The 20,313-nt window shown below is 38.6% G+C and overlaps 1 protein-coding gene across 1 annotated transcript in view; it reads right to left on the minus strand.

Moving 5' to 3' along the window:
• NUSAP1 (nucleolar and spindle associated protein 1) overlaps positions 1–20,313 on the minus strand; it is a 49,664-nt gene that overhangs the window by 13,847 nt on the left and 15,504 nt on the right. Inside the window, exons 2-6 of the mRNA XM_006831896.1 lie at positions 19,389–19,457; positions 10,914–11,051; positions 9,250–9,406; positions 7,647–7,748; positions 5,256–5,368 (exon numbers count right to left, since the gene is read on the minus strand). Coding sequence (XP_006831959.1) covers positions 5,256–5,368; positions 7,647–7,748; positions 9,250–9,406; positions 10,914–11,051; positions 19,389–19,457 — 579 coding nt within the window. The remainder of the gene's footprint in view (positions 1–5,255; positions 5,369–7,646; positions 7,749–9,249; positions 9,407–10,913; positions 11,052–19,388; positions 19,458–20,313) is intronic.

Here is a 20,313-nt window from a genome sequence, read left to right on the forward strand (position 1 = left end):
GAAAGAGTCTTCACATCAAGTATCAAAAGTATCAATGGTATCCCGTCTGTATACAGGGTAGATAGGGACAGGCAACTTAGACAATGGCTACCTAAAATGAGGAGGCAATAAAGGCACAAAGTGATTGGCTTACAAATTTTCAAGAGGGAGTTTAGTTTAAGAGTGGGGGGGGGCAACACAGAGTCCCCATTAAATAGTTTCCATCTTGTCTAGCCAGATCTGGTGAAAAGAGATGCAGATAAGACTTATGATTCAATAGTAATTGTTACCATGACTAATTGAGATAGTCACACCTGTAAAGGTAGAAGTAACAAAAAAGGGGGAGCAATCAATCTTACATTCCAGGAATCTTACATCCCTAGGACCATCAAGGGAGAAGAGCACAAGCAGAATGTGGGACTCTATCCAGAGAAACAGTGACACCAGAAACGGAGGCAGAGATGGGGACAAGGAGAGTGGGAGCAGCTGAGACTCTAGATTCATGGAAAGAGAGGGACTGAGAGCTGAAGTCCAGGAAGCAGATTTGCAGAATGTGCCCTTTGGTGATGTCATTATTATATATGCCTAAGTTTTTAAAAAACAAAGCCAAAAAAAGAGCTAAAACCAATAGAGAGAAAAATACCAGTAACTAATGGTAAATGGAGGGGATTATAATCATTGTAATGAAACAAAGTGTATGATTTGTTGAATTCAAAACTGATGCTTTGCCCTGTAAACTTTCACTCAAATTACAATAAAAACTTAAAAAAGAAAAAACAAAGAAAAATCCTCACCCACTTCTGGTATTTCTGTTATAGCATCACTAAATAATTAAGACAGAGATATGTACACCTTAGCACAATCAACCACTCAAGATCAAAAGGGCAGCATTTGCCCAAGGACAAAGTTCAGAAGGCAGGAAGGGTTAAAAAAGGAGGAAATGGGAAACCCAGAGTAGAAAGAGATGAGGTTGAGGGCACTGCAATCAATGATGAGAAATAAAATGTCTGTGAATTGTTGAATGGAAAATAGATTTACTCTGCAAACCTTTTATTCAATTCATAATAAAAAGTTAAAAAGTAAATTCAACTGTTGTTAAATGCCATCAAGTCAGTTCTGACCCACAGCGACCATGTATAGTGTTTCCAAGGAGCAGCTAGCTGGTGAGCTAGAACCGTTAAACTTGCAGTTTAACTGACTCTGCAGTCCAGTGCATTAACCCACAGTGCCACACCAGGACAAATTAAACTAGTTGATAATAACACACAATGAACCTACTAACAGTGTTCATTTTGTCTCTTTCAAATGAATTTTATACTTTTAAATAGTGTGTTCAATACAACTGCAGTGAAGTGAATTGCTTGGTGGGGCTCTTATAGCCATGATCAAACCACTGAATGGGAGCAACACAGATTGGGAATATTTCCTCTTTTCCTGATAGGTCTGTGTAAGATAAGGTGGGGGAAGACTATATGATTCAATTGTCAGTGATCATTAACAGAATTATTATAATATAATAATAATATAAACTTGAAACTCTAACATGGGGATTGGCTAGTTGTGACTTTCTGGTGGATTTAAGATGAACCATCTCAGCCAGGGGTGGAGTGCATCCTTGGAACTCTGTGATCTCTGTGTGCTGAGCCTCTCTGAGCCAGAAGACAGAGTGTGACACCAGGAGCATCAGAAGAGCGACAGAGGAGAAGCAGTAACAGAACCAAGAGTCAGAGCATGAAGTAGAACAGTAAATTGCTTCGCCCATGGAGCAAGAAAAGCTTTGGGGCAGGACGCTCACTTGTGGATTGGGGTAACTCCAGGCACTTATTAGGGGAGCTAGGTTTGCTCACCCATGGGAGCTTCAGCTGAGTGTCTTTGAGCTGAAGCTTATGGTGGAATGGTGTGCCCTGTGGGCACTTACTGACAACATTCAAAGAGCTTTGTAATATTACCAGAGCAGGGCAGAGGCCAGGACAAGGAGTTAAGGGCCAGAGAGAGGTCTGCCTGTGGGCATGGCTGAGAAGAGGCCATCCTACCAAAGAACTATATCCTGAACATTTCAGAGCCTGAATCGTAACCTGTTAACTTCCCTCCTAAACTCTACAATTTGAGTTTATGTTCTGTGTGGCTACTACAATGAATTATTGAACCCAACAGAAAAGTCGTAATATGGGAGGGATGGTTGTAAAGAGTCAATACTACCCAAAGTGATCTATAAGTTCAACATAATTCCAATCAAAATTCCAAAGTCTTCTTTACAGAAATTGAAAAATAAATCTTCAATTTCATATGGAATGGCTAAGAGACCATGTTGTTGTTGTTGCTATGAGGTGCTATTAAGTCAGTTCTCATGAGGAAGAGCTAATGGATTTTAATTGCCGACCTTGGAGCTTATCAGTTCAGTACTTATTCTACATTTACATACCAGAACTAATTCAGGGAAAAGAGTGGCTGGTGAGTTTGAACCGCTGACATTTTGCTTAGCAGTCCAATGCTTATCCTACAGTACCACAGCAGGACTCCTAAAAGGCCATGTTGTTGTCGGTTCTGACTCATAGCGACACTGTACAGGATTTCCAAGGAGCAACTGGTGGGTTGAACCACCAGCCTCACAGTTAGTAGTTCAATTTTTCTCCTACAGTGACACATCAGAACTATGTTCAAAGAGAAGAATAGGAAGACTCTCACTCACATTTCCTGAATTGAAAATGTTATATGACTCCTGTTGTGGCGCTACAGGATAAGCACTGGAGTGCGAACCACAATGTTAGTGGTTCAAAACCACCATCTGCTCCTCAGTAACCATATACAGGGTAGCTAAGAATCAGAACTGACTCAGTGGAACTTAACAACAACATACAGCTACAGTAATCCAAACACCCTGGTAGTGGTATAATAATAGACAAACAGACAATAGACTAATAGAACTGAGAGTTTAGAAATAAATTCATATTTATGATCAGCTGATTTTTGACAAGTATACTAAGTCCATATGATGGGGAAAGAGTCTCTTCAAATAAATGCTGTTGAGAAAATTTGGTTTTCACATTCAGAAAACATGAAACTAAACCCATGCTTCATATCACACATAAAAACAAATTCAAAATGGATTAAGGACCTAAATGTACAAACTAAACTCATAAATTCCTGAGAGAAAATGCAGGGAACAACCCTGTTGCATCTAGTTTTCCACAATATAGTTTCTAATATAAAAACAGAAAAAGACAAATAAATAAACGATACTCATAAAAAATTAAAAGCTTTCTTATAAAAAAACTTTACCAAAAAAGCTACAGACTGGGAGAATAGCTTTGGAAAACATATATCCAGTAAGAATCTAATAGCCAATTTATATTTAAAACTTTTGACAACAACAAAAAGACAACTCAGTCATAAAATGGGCAAAGAGAGCATTCATATATTTACTGAATACATGAAAATGATGCTCAAGATCATTAGACATCAAAGCGATGCAAGTCAAAACTACAACAAGGTACCATTTTATTCCCAGTAGGATGGCTAAGATTTAAAATACAGCAGAAAATAACAAATGTTGGTGAGAAAGTGGGAAAATAGGATCCTTTCCCATTGCTAGTGGGACTGTGAAATGGTACAGTTGTTGTGGAAACAGAGTGGTAGTTCCTAAAAGGCTGAAAATAGAACTACCATATGACTCAGCAATTCCACTCCTTAGGTATATACCCAAAAGACTTGAAAGCAGAGCCTCGAAAAGAAATTTGTACACTAATGTTGCTTGTAGCACTATTCACAATACTTCAAAACTGGAAACAACTTAAATACCCATCAACAATGGATGACTGGAGAAAGAAACCATGTTACATACAGATAATGGGATACTACACAGCCAGTAAGAGAAATCAGGACTTGATGCATGTTACAATATGGATGGAGCTTAAAGACATTATGCTGAGTGAAATCAATCAATCACAAAAGGACAAATATTATATGACCACAGTTAATGAAAAGACAGAACAGACAAATGTATAGAGATCAAAGTTTATTAGCAGTTATCAAGGGCTGGCAAAAGTGAGGAGACGAGAGGTTATTCTTTACAGAGATGGAAAACATATATTGAATAAGGGTAGGACTATACAATTGATTAATGTAATTGCTGTCAATAAGTTGTATAGCTGTAGAAAGTTGAATTGACAAAAGCTGTATAACAGAGTAAAAAAACCAAGTGTGATATAACTGCCTCTTACGCCAAGATAGCAGAAAAACTGGATGGCACCTGGCTTCTATTAATGAATATTTTGATCAAGATTCTATAGAAGAATCCTGATCAAAAGGAGGGTAATGCAGAACCACAGAGGCTGAATGAACACCTAAAACTATTGTCCTTGAGATCATTTTTAAGCCTCAAATCAAAAATATCCCTGAAGCCTTCTTAAAACCAATCATCAGGATAACTAATAAAGAATGTCTGCCTTGAGCACTGCATTCTTTTGAGATCAAATTGACAGCAGAAACTTGAAAAAGTCAATAAGAAACTTAGGGGGCAATGAGTTTATGTTAAAGGGGAAGGAACAACTACAAAATGAGGGTGAGAATGGTTGCATTACTCAAAGACTGTAGGGAACTGTACATGTAGAAAATGTTGAATTGATGTATGTTCTGCTGTGTATTTTCTCAACAACAACAACAAAAATAAATTACAAAAGAAAACCGTATGGAACATAGCTCTACTATGACAGACATGGGGTAGTCATGAGTCAGAACTGACTCTACAGCAACTGGACCCCATATAAAATGTATAAGACACAACAATAAAATTTCTAGGATGTTATCAACTCACTGTTCTGCTAACAACTTCCTGGTTGCTCTCTTTACCTTACTGAAGATGTGCTGAGTTCAGAAGGATTTGGACTGAAGTCCCCTCAATGAGATGTTACCAAAGGAAGCCTTTAAACTAGCCAGTGTTAATTACACGCTCCTCCTTCAGGTGAGAGACAAGGGTTAAGAAGGCTTCAGTTATAAATTAACCTGTCCTCAACAGTAGTAGGCAAAGGGTCTGAATGAGGAAAACAGACAACTTACCGCTACTTTGAAAATATTTCTACATTCTAAGGATTAAGTTATATTTAGACGGTTTAAAAAATTCTCAGAGTTGAGGACAGCAATTTCAAGATTATGTTAAACCCAAACAAATCCATTCCACAGGTAAAACATCAAGTTGATTACATTAATAATAGTGTATATGCAATTCATTATTAAAATAGAATCCTTAAGTCCCATTAAGAACATAGCTCCTAACATACCTTCAATTCATTAAGTGAATTGTTGTTCTCTTCAAAATGTTTCCTTTTTCTCTCAACATATTGATCGATGGACTCTAGTTCCTTGAAATGAGCCTCATGAAGCTTCTTAAAATCTAGAATATTACCCAAAATATGCAAATTAATAACAAGTCAGAATCCATTTACTCACCTTCTTGTCTTTTTTTTACCCCCTGCTAATACTTATTTTCTTCTCTGCATCTCTGACATTCAACTTCAACCTCATCTTTACTAAAACTTTAATTTCAAAACACTTAGATATATCTCAAAGAAGATCAAACACCCACCATCTCTCTCCATTGTTCATTTCACTGTGAACTGACATCTTGGTTTACATCCAAAGATAAGAAAGGAGTGGCACATAACATAGTTCACAAAAGCAATGTTCTACATATCCTACTTTGATGAGCGGTGACTGGGCTCTTAAAAGCTCATAAGTGGCCATCTAAGGTCCAATTATTGGTCTCTCATTGTCTGGAGGAAAGAAGAATGATGAAACTGGAAGTTGCTCATTTCAAGGAACTAATGGAACACATGAATGTCAGTATTTATGACCCGGAGACCAGAGGAACTAGATGGTGCCCTGTTACCATAACCAACTTCTCTGAAAGGAATCATACTAGAAGGTCCTGAATAGAATGGGAAAAATGGCAATCAAAACTCAAAATCATAAAGACCAGGTTTACTGGTCAGACAGGTTGAAATTAAGACTATGGTCTTTAGATAACCTTCAGTCTGGAGTTCCCCAGGCCCCCTTGGCTCAATTTTCATATATCATCGAAACTGTATATCTTTGTGGGAACAGAAGGCTTCATCTTTCTCCTGTGGAGCAGCTAGTGCACTTGAACTGTGGACTTTGTGGTTCGCAGTCGAGTGCTTATTCTACAGAACCACCATGCTCCCCTGACAGGTATGTAAGGAGGAAACAACACTAAGGATGCATGCACACCATACAATAGTCAATAATTTAAGACCCAAAGAGAAGCATTTACCCAAGGACAAAATGGAGGGGATTGCAATCATTGAGATAAAATGAAGAATATGACTTGCTGAACGCAAAACTGATGATTTGCTCTGTAAACCTTCATTTAATTCACAATAAAAAGTAAAAAAAGAGGAATGGCAGATTTATTCTTCTCCTTCACCAATAAATAAACTGGTCTTTGCTAGTTTATCATAATTTTGTTATTTTGTAATACTTAGAAAGATTTATGCCAGGGATTGCCAAAATTTTTCTGTAAAGAACAAGATAAGATTTTCAGGCCTTATAGCCACATATGGGCTCTGTTTCATATTCTTTTTTTTTTTTAACAACTCTTTACAAATGTAAAATCCATTCATAGCTTGTGGTTCAATAGTGAATAATTGCTATCAGAACTGACTGTGAGTTTTATAAATGTAAAGGTAGACATTTTGTAACAAAAGGAGAGGAGTGGTTGACTTTGCAGTCCAGGAGCAGAGGACGCTGGGACCATCAAGGGAGAAGAGCAGAGTGTGGAACCCTATCCAGAGAAGCAGTGACACCAGAGATGGAGACAAAGTCAATGACTCGGGGGGTGTAAGCAGCAGCTTACAGGGTGCACCCTTTGGTTATGTATTCCTGAGTGCTTTGATGTACATTCCCCCCCTCAAAAAACCAGAAAGGGAATGGAACCAAATGCTGTTGAATAGTGATGTATGGAGGGGATGGTAATCACTGCAATGAAACGAAATATGATAGGATGTATATAAAGCTGATGTTTTCCCATGTAAACTATCACTCAATTCACAATAAAAACTAAAAAAACCCCACAACTGTTTACAAAAGTAAAACCCATTCATACCTTAATAGGCTATACAAAACAAGCCAAGGAAGACTGTAGTTTGCATCCCTTTGCTCTGTGCTATTCTTATTTAGTATACAAACATTCATTGAGTTTCTAATATATGCTGAGCAGCATTTTAATAGCTACAGATTACACATCATTCATTCAACCCCTAATCTTGGCATCAAGCAATGGGCTAGTGACACAAGATGGAGAACCATTACATGTACACAGCTGCATGCATACATGTAATGCTTGTCCATCTTATGTCACTAGCCCGTAGATTCTCTAGAAACTCAGCACAAGGTGAGCAGTGTGGCAAGTACTTTATAGACATTCGTTCAATAGATATTTACTGAATCCCTGCTATGTCCCAACTGCAGTTCTATATGATTAGTGTTAGAAAACAATATCCTCAGTTAATCTACACATATCAACCTGATAAAATAGGTAGTAGAATCATTCTCAGAAAGGATTAGTAGCCTCAGAGCTAAAAACTGACAGCCAAGATTCCCCAAACCAAATCTTGAGGCCCATTACTTTAGGTTTCTTTTTGTACAACACTTACTTGGAGTAGTGCTTCCAGATTTTTTATTTTTTCCAGCTTTTGGAAAACCATTTGTATAAAGAGACCTCTGTCTTTTTGAAGGTATCTTTGAATCTTCATTACCTAAATGCACAGACACAGAACTAATGAAAAGTTTCAAATAACATTATCTTATTAAGATATATTTCTGTCAGGGCATTTTCATGTGAGACTAAATGGAGGTGGTGGTAAAAATGGTCCTAAAAGCACATTACAGTACCACTATAATTGTAGTTCACATACTTCAAGCAGGTGTAAAGAATATGCTTTCTGTAGAGAAGTTATATAAATATAGCACTAATATTAAAATGAAAAAAATTTTTTCAAAAAAAAAAGGATCATGTCATTGTTAAGGCCAAAATGATGAAATCACACCAATCCACCAGCCTCTGAATCACCATTAGCATTTTTGGTCTTTTTTTCCTCTGGTTCCTTGCTCTTAAGCGTATTTTACTTTTGCTTTTTAAAAAATCTAGCTGAAATCCTGGTGAACATAAGATTTGGCATTTCCCTCCATTTATCCCAATCACTTTCTAAATTCCTTCATCTTTTCGAGTTTGAAATACACTTTTTCAGAAAATGTCAACTGTACGGTTCTCCAATGCACCCCTAAAACAAGGCACCAGATGCTCCAAGAGATCTGAGGGACTACAGGGATTTTTGCTTCAATATTTTTACTAAAGCCAAAGAGGGATGGAACACTTCTGAGAAGCAAGATCTCTTCAAGTCAGAGTATTCCTCACAAGATACTTATTTATTACAAATGGAAAGTAACTAATCAGAGGATAGAATTGGCAGACGGCCCCACAGCCAAGTGATGGAGTTAATTAACGTCACCAGTAATGGGACTAATCAACACCTGGGTTTCCTGGTTTATTGCACCAGGACACAGTAATACTTTTGTGATCTAATTTGAATATTTCATTGATGAAGAAACAAACATAACAACAACAAAATAACAACACAATCAATAGGAGAAAATAACTGATCTATGCTCAAATTGGAATGCTGGTAGCTTTGGGCTGCTAACCTCAAGGTCAACAATTCCAATCCACCAACTGTTCTGAGGGCGAAAGATGAGGTGTTCTGCTCTTGTAAAGATTTATAGCCTCAAAAACCCTATACAGGTTCACTAAAGGTTGGAACCGACCTGAAGGCGCCCGACAGCAATAATATATTTCAAAATGTCAAGTCATGAAAGATGAAAGACAAACTGAGGAACTTGTTCCGTATTTAAAGTGGACTAAAGAGATAAGACAATGAAATGCAAATAATGATCTAAGATTTTTCTTTGCTTTAAAGGGCATTGACAAAATCCATTGTCTAAGGATTAGATTAGCAGTTCTCATACTTTCTAGCCTCAGTAATTCTTTATACTCTTAAAAATTGCCTCTGGAATCAGTCAGTATAGGCTGATAGAGAAAATTAGTTGGCTTGGCTCTTACCAAGTAGAAAGCAACTTCCCTAAACTTTTCAGCTAACAATATTAGTCTGTTTTCTGCACAAAGTTAACTGAAGTTTATTGTTTTTGATTCTAACATTGTATAATTTGCTGAACTTGGTCTTTTAGAGTTATATGACATACCATTTAATCTGCTTTTTCCCATGGAAACAGAATTCTCATCAACTTGGCTCTCATGTGGTTGAGAAGGAACTTCTACAGCAGCTTTGAAATCCTGGTTTACCTGCTGCTCCCGATTCTGGGATTCAGTGGGATCACTTATCTTCAACTCTGAATGACACTGTATAAAATTTAAGGGAAATAAATGATTTACACAAAATTACCAATTCAGAGAGAAAAATGGCTGAAAGTATATAAGTAGGAAAATGAAACTTTTTAGATTTTGCTCTCTGCCTCATCAAATGTCATGAGAATGTGAAATTTGGGAATAGGAGATACTAGAGAGTCCTAGTGTGGTGCTGTAGGATAAACACTAGACTGTTATCCAAAAGGTCAGTGGTTCAAACTTTACCAGCTGTTCCTTGGATACCCTATATAGTGTTGCTGTAAGTCAGAATCGACACAAAAACACTTAACAGGGAATCTTGGTGTAGCAATGAAGGGTAAACGCTGGACTAATAACCACAAGATCGGTGGTTCAAACCCACCAGGTGCCCCACACAATGGCATTAAATAACAAACAACAGGATAGCCTATAGTGACTACTATATAAAGTTAGAGAAAAAAATTAGGACCTTGCCATGTAAAAGCAACATTTGAATGAAAGGATACAATAGAAGAATAAAATCAGAGTTGATTTTATACAAAACAAATGAGGGAAGTCCTTGGCTAATTCCATAACCATTCTACTGAAAGACTGAATACAAAGTGATCACCAGATCACCAGGCCTGGGGCAACTTAGCATAGTTAAAATTAAAAAAAAAAAAAAAAAATCACATTTAACCTTGGTAACTTTTTCCTTTTTATTTTTGGCACCTCAAGTAAGTGAACACTTAGTGAACTTTCAACAAATATTTATCGAGTGAGTCACACGTGTCAGGCCCTGGAGTTGCCATGATGAGCAACAGAGACACGCATCACCTGAGCTTTCGCGGAGCTCACAGTGCATGGAGTGCCCCACATCTCGGGGAGACATATGGCTCTGTTCCCTTGGGCACTGCAATATGGAGACAGAAGGGAGAGCTGCACACTACAGACCCCTTGGTGGACTCAGAACCACGAGGTCCAGAACCATGCCTACCACCACCAGACCTAGGGTTAGGAGCTAAGTCAGAAGTGCGGCCTCCTGCATACTACAGGACTCACCCCACACACCAACTGTATCTGACAAACCCAGTACACACAGTTTACTGATACTGCAACTAGCAACTTTACAGACACTTTTCTTATTTTTTAAACATTTAGCTAATTATTAGGAATTCTTTTCTATACGTTTATTTTTGTTTTTTCATGGGAGTGGGGAGCGAAGGAGGGAAGAAGACAGTATATTGCTTTTATTTCTAAAGAATCAACCTCAGAGGTTCTTACAGTGAAGTTTATGAATCATGAAATCATCTGCAAACTTCTGTCTACAGAGATAAGTAGTCACTGATCTATATGAAGAATTACACTGATGGCCATGAAGACTTTTATAAAGAGACAGTAGTCCTTCAGAACAATTGTATTAATACACAAATCTTGTTTACTATTACTTGGTATCATAAGAGAATTAAAAAAGAAAACCTCCTAAGAACATACCAGTTTGACTCATGTGGTGGCCTATTTTCATTTGTGTACTTCTGTTTACCTGGGAATTAGGGTTTCCTTCAATTGTCATGCGCCTTCTCCGTGTTTTGGTGTGGCTGACTGTTTTCCTCTCCGATTGTTCCTGATCTCTATTTTGTATCTCACTCTCATCACAAGAGGAAGAAGTTTGACTTTCAGTCTGTAAAGAGAGACAGTAATCGACAACAGCCTCTGTATAGTTTTTTTTAAAACTGTGAATTGAGTGATGGTTTACAGAGAAGATCATCAGTTTTACATTCCACAAAGCACATACTTTGTTTCATCTCAGTAACTGCAAGACCCTCCATGCAACAACAATTATCCTGCTTTCTCTCTAGGGTTCGTATTTCCATTCCACACACCTATCCATCCCTTCTCAACTTTGTCTTTGGGTAAATGTTGTCCTTTTGATTGTGTAGTATTTTAGTGCTCAAGAAGAATAAAAATTTAAATTGAATAAAAAATATACTACACATATAAAAGGATAATTTTAAAACTCTAGTACTAAATCCTAGACAAGGACAAGAATTCTAGAATATTGAAAAGAAACAATCATATTTAATAACCTGATCTATGAAAATAGGAATTTAAAGTTATTTTAGTGTGATCACATAAGCAAATTATTAAAAGTATATTAATGTATTTAATATACACTGTGCCAAGTGCTAAGCTATAAACTAGTAGTAATTAGAGCTAATATTACACCTTTATTGGGCTAAGTATTTACATCAATTATCTCATTTATATCTCAAAGCCTATGAAGCAAACATTGAAATTCACCAACTCATAAAAGGGAAACAGGCATTGGAAGTACAAAATAACTTGCTAAACGTCAAAATAAGACAGCAATGTGAGAATGGAACTAAATGTAAAAAGCTACAACATCACAACAATGTGGTGTAAGTCCAGAATATACCTAACTGACCTGCTTAATAAGTAATTACTGTAATGACTGCAACTCATACTATTGGAGAAGGCTGGATTCAATATTTAACACATGATGCTGGAACAAGTATTATGCTTTGTTATTTTTGGTGGATGAAAATGACATTTGATTATTCTCTGACACCACAATGAACTCTAGATGAATTCAATACTTAAAAGTGAAACCAGAGCCAACAAACAAGATGGCAGATTGGGTGGAAGTGCATTGAGGAGCTCCACCAGCAACAACACAGAATACAGGAAGGACCAAGCAGGCTCAGGGAATGGTCCCAGAACTCTGAACCACACATAAAGGAATATTTAGAAGGTTGGAATGCTTACAGCTGGGGGAGTTTGTGGTGGAAGCAAGAAATCCATTGCTTTCTGGTTCAGGACGCTCAGCTGCTCCAGGAGCTGCCATCTTGTATGGGGCCAAGTAGGGGAAGGATCGAGTGGCCATGGATGCCTGACAGAGCTGCAGACATTCTTTTCTTTTGGTATCTGTTCGTTGGTCCCTTGCTGTTTGTGTACCTCCATTCTGGTGACTATAGGGGTGCCTGAGCTAGTGGACACCCCAGCCCCAACCTCGGAGGGTTCTACTACAAATGCGCACAGATCTCTTCGAAATTAAAGAAACAGTTTCCACTTAAAACCAAAGGGCCACAGCTGGCCCTGAACTGTTTCCAACTAGAAAAAAGGCCTGAACGGGGATTGTGGAGCAGGACAAGCAGACAAAAAAGGAAATAGGCTTAAAATTAAATCCTAAATTATGTCACAGCAACTAACAGTGGCATCTTTAAATTTCTTAAGATAAGTGAAAAGGGAAGCCCATTTCCTGATCACATCTACCTAGAGGCAATCAGAAAGCATAAGAAGTACCAAAATATACCCATCTAAGTATTAAGCCCACAGATAATCCCTGAATATGCCCAAAAACCAGAAGACAAGATGAATAGCTGTCATTTTGTCTACATGGATCTGGTGAAAAGAGATGGGGATAAGATTTGTAAGACTCAATAGTGAATAACTGTTATCATGACTAATCGTGACTGTCACAATTATAAAGGTAGAAGTTTTGTAACACAAAAAGGGGAGTGGTTATTCTTACAGTCCAGAAACAGAGGACCCTAGGACCATCAAGCAAGAAGAGCACAAGCAGAATGTGGGACCTTATCCAGAGAAGCAGGAGCGCCAGAGATGGAGACAGAAGATGGGGGCATGGAGAGGACTCTATAGATTCATGGACTAAGTAAGAAGAGAGGGACTAAGAGCTGGTGGCCAGGAGCAGACTTGCAGAATGTGCCCTTTGGAAATGTAAATTATTATATATGCCTGAGTGGTTTTTTGTTTGTTTGTTTGTTTTTTAAAAAGCTAAAGTAGATAGAAAGAAATACTGTTAACTGATGGTACACGGAATGGAGTATAATCATTGTAATGAAACAAGATATATGTTTTGTTGAATGTAAAACGGATGATATGCCCTGTAAACTTTCACTCAATCCACAATAAAAACCTTAAAAAAAAAAAAAAAAAAAAGTGAAACTATAAAAACACTAGAAAAAAAAGGTGACAATCTTATCTTAAATGTGAGAAAGGTCTTTTTTAAAGCATGTCATCTTACCTAAAAACTATAAAGGAAAAGCTGACTTTGTTTTCAGTACTTTGTTTTCTTTTAATAAGTACAATTTTTGGAAACAAGTAATGTACACAGTTTAAAAAAAATATTAATGAGATTATATTAAAAAGCAATTAATTGGTTCTCTGTATCATCCTTCCTATTTCTAAGGCTTAATTGCAGGTGGCTCAATTACCTATCACTAATGATTTTCTAATGATTCATTCTTATTTTCAATGGCCTGATGTGGCACCGAGGGTTAATGCACTGGACTGCGAGGTCAATTTAAAAAGTAAGATTCGCAGCTCAAGCTCACCAGCCACTCCTTGAAAACCAATACAAGGTTCCTATGAGTTAGAACTGACTAACAATATTCTAAAATTTAGCTCATTTGTACCATTCTCATATCTCCATCTTATTCTTACTAGAGTTCTATCACTTAAGTCACACTGTTACTTTAAAATGTACTTACTTACACCTTTAGATTTTGTCGCACTATGCAATATATTCTTTAAATTGAGAATATCAACATTCTTATACTTCCTTTCACCTGTTCTCCTTTTATTTCTCATACCTGTCTTAAAGTATCAAAATTGATGACAATTATAGTCTATTATAGGAGCCTTGGTAGCGTAGTGGTTACAAATCGGGCTGCGAACCTCAAGGTCAGCAGTTCGAAACTACCATCTGTTCCACAGAAGAAGGTTGAAGCTTTCTGCTTCTGTAACGATTTACAGCCTCGGAAACCCTGTACAGGGTCGCTATGAGTCGGAACTGACTGCACGGCACATAACCACCAACATAGGAGGAGCCTTGGAGTCCTGGTGTGGTGCTGTGGGTTAATGCACCAGACTGCAAAGCTGTTTGAACTGCAAGGTCAGCAGTTCAAGCTCATCAGCTGCTCCTTGGAAACCCTATACAGGGTCACTATGGGTTGGAACCGACTCAACAGCACTTAACAACAACAACATAGGAGCCTTGGCGATGTAATGGGTCAAACTGCAAGGTCAGCAGTTTGAGTCCACCAGGCGCTCCGCAGGTTTTCTGCTCCAGTGAAGATTAACAGCCTTGGAACCCCCCTCTATAGGGTCACTATGGGTCGGAACTGACTCGATGGCACACAACAACCACGAGTCTATTATGTATCTTTAATCAAGATATCGTGATCTTTGTTGTTGTTGTTAAGTGCTGTCAAGTCAGTTCTGACTCATAGCAACCCTGAATAGGGTTTCCTAGGAGCAGCTGGTGAATTTGAACTGCCAACCTTGTGGTTCAAACTGACTTTGCAGTCCAGCACATTAACCCACAGCGCCATGTAGCTTGACCTTAAAAGTCGATAAATCATTTAGTTGTTATGTGTGTGTGTGTGTGTATATATATGTATATACATACACACACACACACACACACACATGCATATACACATTTTCTATGGACAAATAATACAAGCTTGATAAAATTTCCTTTTTTCTAAGACTAATTTTTCATGATGTGGAGCTGTAGGATAAGCACTGGACCACGAGGTCAGTTTGAATTACAAGGTTGGTGGTTCAAACCCACAGTTGCTCCTCGGAAACCCTACACAGATCACTGTGAGTTGGATTCGACTCAATGACATGTAAGAACATTTTTTTCCTAGTTTCTAATTGCCTTTTCTTTTTCCATATTGTTCAGTGAAAGTCTTCTAAGAAACAGATTCCAAGATGGGATTAAACTTGCTGCAAGAGATTAATTGAAGGAAATGCCTGTGAAGATAAATGGGTAGGGACCAGAGAGAAGATGACCTTTTTTTTTTTTTTTTTAAAGTGTTTTTTTATTGTGAATTATGTGATAGTTTACATGGGAGAAGATTAGCTTTACATTCATCCTATCATATATCATTTCATTGCCATGATTACAACGCCCTCCATGCATCATCAAACAACCAAAGGGTATACCCTGCAAGCCTGTCCCTCAGTTGTCAGCACACAGCCCCTCTCCCTCTTTGGGTCTAGAGTCCCCAGCCACTCCATCTCTGGCTAGGGTCCCGTACTCTGCTCTTCTCCCTTGATGGACCCAAGGACCTCCGTTCCTGTATTGCAAAGTCAACCACTCAATTCATTTGCTACAAAATGTCTACCTTTACATTTCCAACCCTCACAGTCAGTCCTGATAACAATATTTCACTATTATACCACAAGAGACCTACCTGAATTTCATCAGCCCCGCCCAGACAGATTGGATACTACTCTGTACCCTCTGGATCTAGGCTCCCTCTTTAAAGTTTGTAAGCCAGTCAAGTCACTTCTTGCCTTTGTAGCCCACCCATTTTGGATAGCCAATGTCCAAGTTGCCCATTCCTGTCTATATTGTGTACCAACGGGGTGGGAATGATCCTTGCTATAAAGATTTGTTCGCTCTTTTGAGCTACTGCATCTATAGGTGTAGGTCAAGTTCATCAAGTTGTATCAGATTACTCATTTTTTTCTTCTTCTAGTTGAGTTCTGACCATCCAGCCATTGAAATCAGGTCAAGTAGCTATTATCTGCAAGTGTGGGTGTTCTTGTGCATATACCCTCACTTCTTATCAGCTGGATGCTTCACTCTCTACTCTTGTCCTCTGTGGCTATGTCACTGACTCTGGGCCCCGGAGTCCCCAGGTCTTGCCATACTGCTGGCCAGCCATGACCAGAGTCTTTAGACTACTTTGCAGGTTTGATACCTGTGAGATGAAAGAGGGAAGCAAGGACTGAGTAGGAAGAGCCTCAGATTACAAACTCTGAGATAGTGTGGCCAGATCAAAATGGAGTCTTTGATGAAAAGTTGTTCATTAAAGGGTTGAGCATTGGATAGAAATGGCCCAGCTGCAGTACCCATGCTGAGTCAAGTCACTAGCTGAAATAGCTCAGGGAAGTTTGGCCTTGGTCTTATGATCTTCTCAGTAGGTTCTTTTTCCTAATTGTGAACTGAGTGATAGTTTACATGAGAGATCATCGGCTTTATACTATCGTTTCATTGCAGTGATTACAATCTCCTCCATGTATCATCATTCAACAGTATTTGCTTCCATTACCTCTGTTCAGTAGGTGCTTTCTAAAGGGACATCTAAGTAGCATACCTCTATGATCAACAAACAAATTACCAGCCTTTATTGCTTTTCAGAGGATAGAATCTAGTCTCCTAAATCCTCCTTTTGCCCAGCCGGACTTTTTTCCCTTCTGGAGGTCTGTTTTCTCTTTTGAGTGCTGACTGGTTGCTCTCCAAGATCAGTTACACAGCTATCTTCATTGGACATCCCTTCATTTTTCTACTGAGGCCATGCCTTTTTCTTTCTTGTTTTTTTTTTTTTTCATTTTGCTGACACAGAATTTCTATACTAAGAAAGTTTGTAGGTATAAGTTTTCAAATCCTTGTGTGTCTCGAAATTCTCCCCTTGTAGTTTCTATAGTTCAAGTGTGTAAGTTCTCAGGTAGGAAATCAATTCAGCCCATGCACTGTAATCAAAGTATTATGTCAATCAGAGAGGCTCAGAGTGGTCAGGGAGCACTGTGTTCATTCCTGAATATACTATGAGGTACCCTATATGTTGCAGACCGAGTAAGCCTGGTCAGAAGTTCGAGGCCCTATAGGCCCGAGTGTTACAGGTTACAGGCTCTGAGGAAAAAATTCTGGCCACTTGGCAGTAAATAGCAAATTGTTTTTCATCTTAGTGTTCAGTTATATTTATGAATTCCAAATGAGCCCTTAATGTTCACAGATAAATGTGATATTTTCCTAAAAGCCCAGACTGTAAAGGTTGCAAGGTCAAGCCTTTCTCCAAAAGATTAACTGAAAATAGTTTAGCTACTTCCCAGTTCTTTGTTCTACAGACAAAAAAGCCATCTTCCCTAAATCTGTCCCAAGTATTAGCTTTTCAGCCAAGTTCCTGAAAACCTGGCTCAGGAAGCCAAAACAGCAGGACTCCGCCCAAGCCTTTTGTCCTTCCCTTTCACCTTGCCCCAACTGAGTTCAGGGGCTATAGATATGTTAATTGAGCCTGAGAAACCAAGTTGCAGCCTGGGATTCGAACCAGTGAAGCTCTATGTATAGTTACCTGAATGTCTGGAAAATTACTGATGTTAGCTGTATCTTGTCTTAGTCCCTCCCAGCTTGGTGTGAAGCTCCTCCCCTAAAGAAAACAGAGGCCCAGGTGGGCCCAGGTGTGCATTAAGGGTTGGAGGGCATGCAGTAAAGATTGCAGGGCAGTGAGTTGCTGCCTGCAGAGGCCACGATGCCTGTACTCCCAGGTCTGCCCACCAGTGATGTATCCACCCTGGCTTTGGGGTGTCTCTTTGTCTCCTTCCTTCTGTCTGTCTGTGTATTCTTTCGCTATTCCTATCGCTGCCGGATATCGCCTCCTCATGAACCAAACACTCGTGAACCAAGTTACTATGTCGAGGATAGTCCCCGACACCTATAACATACTTGTCTAAAGCCTGCTTCAGATAAAACACATCCTGCTGCACAGTCAGACCAACTCATGCATTTAAGGCTCCATCTACAGTTGGAAAATGAGGCTTACAGAAGGTCTTCTGTCATCTTCATCCACTCAAATGAAATCCACAGCTGTGCACTGATTGCCGAGGGGATGCTTTAGGAAGTTTATACTTGGGAACTATCTCCTTGTTATGCTGTGCTGACTTGCTTCCATAGCCTTAGTCAACTCCCAGAAAAAAATCAGAGTTTTTATGTCAGGGCTTTCATCAATCAAGGACAAATGATTCCACTGTAGTTTTGTCAAGTCATTTCAGTTTGGGATAGTGATTGCTAGATTAAATTTAAAATGTCTCAAATTCAGTATTTCAGGGGCCATTCCCTTTTGAAAAAATTTCATAGGAGCAGGATGGCAATTAAAATTGATGAGACTTATTGCTTAAGGGAGGGGCACTTGTGTTTCTGTTTGGAGTGATGCAAAAGCTTTCGAAAATAGATAGTGATGATAGTTGCACAACATAGTACATGTAATTAACATTACTAAATTGTGGACTTAAAATTAATTAAAATGGCAGAAATTTTACCACAGTTTTTTTAAAAAATTTCAGTCGGATACAGGTGTCTGTGGCAAATCTGTTGATAGTGAGCTTAGATTGATACACAACATGATTAATGTGATTGCTGTCACTAGACTGTATACATGAAAAACACTGCATTGGGAAATGTGTTATATATATCTTTATAACAACAAAAAAAGAAGGGTAATGATGCAGTTGATATGTTCTTTCTGTTAAGTGTCAAGTTGGATCCAACTCATCGCAATACTGTATAGGGTTTCTAAGGAGCAGCTGGTGGTTTTGAAAGGCTGATCTTGAGGTTCAAACCAACCTAGTGGTCCAGTGCATTATCCTGCAGTGCCACACTACGATTGCACAGTTGATATAAAAAACTTTAAGCTGAAATTCAGCATTAATTCTTTTTGTTGGGGGAAGAGAGGCCCAATACAGAATCCTTATTCCATTTGACTCTCACAACACTGATGGTCAACAGAGTAGACTTCATTTTCATTTTAAAGAAGATAAATCAGAGAATCCAGTAGTTTGAGTTTTCAAACAGGGCTGTTAGCTAACCTGAGTCTTTCTCACTTCAAAATCCAGTTCTTTCCCTACTCATACCATCTTATCACTTATAAAATTTGGCAACTAATAGTTTGCATTTGTAGAACAACATCTTAGTCAACAGATTACTTGGCACAGGTAATTTTGCCATTCAAAATATATCATTAGTATTATCATCATCATTATCTGACCCTGGCACTATTACTATAAATGATCTCTTTGGTAAATAAATAGCATGTCTTAGGTAATTACCAATTGTGTTTATCACTCAACAACTAACTATGCTTGTTTTGCTATATTTAATGGGGGGTGGGGGGAGAAAGAGAGAGTGAGAGAGAGAGAGAGAGAGAGAGAGATAGAGAGAAAGAGAGATGAAAAAGTTACTCACCTGTTTCTCATTTTCTTTTTTTGCTTCCTGTTGAAGGTGTGCTTTCAAGGCTTTTAACAACTTATCAGCCTGCAGAAAAGTTAAAGACCTATCATTAGTACAAAAGTATCATAAAAGGAAGGTACTTTGAACATTTTCTCCTGTTGTATTCATTAAATATACTTTGGTCAGGTTCTGGAAATACAACACTGACCAAGCTAGAACAGGTCCTGCCATCATGGATTTCACAGCAGGGTGGGGACTGAAAATCAATGAAGCACTTTTTAATGTGAGCACATACAGTGGGGAAGTGCCAATATCAAGAAGCTCAGGTGTTGTGAGGGAACACAGGTGGACTTGGTCACTCAAGTTTAGACACCTAGAGAGACTTCAGAGTACAACTGGACATGATAGTTCTAAGATAAAGTGCTGTCTCTAGCTGCTGATATCTGAAAGATATAAGACATGAGACATAGCAAAAAGGGAGTTTGAACAACTAAAGGAGTTTAGTGTGGTTAAAGTATGGATCTGTTGAATGGGATAGTAAGAGATAAACTTGGAAAAGTGGGTAAGAATTTGATGCTGTCAGACCTTGTCAGCCCCTTAAAAGTATGAACTTTTAGGAGAACAAAAAAGATGGTGGATCAGATAGACGTGTAGCAAAGAGCTCTGCCAACAATAACACAAAATACCCGACTAAGCAGGCTCAGGGGTTGGTCCCAGATCTCTGAACTATGTATAAAGGAATACTTAGAAGGTTGGAAGGCTCACAGCTGGGGGAATTTGTGGCAGAAGCAAGAAATCTATTGCTTTCTAGCCCAGGACGCTCGGCTGCTCCAAGAGCCGCCATCTTGGGTGAGACCACATGAGGGAAGGATCGGGTGGCCACAGACGCCTGGCAGAACCGCTGAGATAAAGGTGTGGACATTCTTTTCTTTTGGTATCT

This window comes from Chrysochloris asiatica, unplaced genomic scaffold, assembly GCF_000296735.1.
Source record: "Chrysochloris asiatica unplaced genomic scaffold, ChrAsi1.0 scaffold00004, whole genome shotgun sequence".
NCBI lineage: Eukaryota > Metazoa > Chordata > Mammalia > Afrosoricida > Chrysochloridae > Chrysochloris > Chrysochloris asiatica.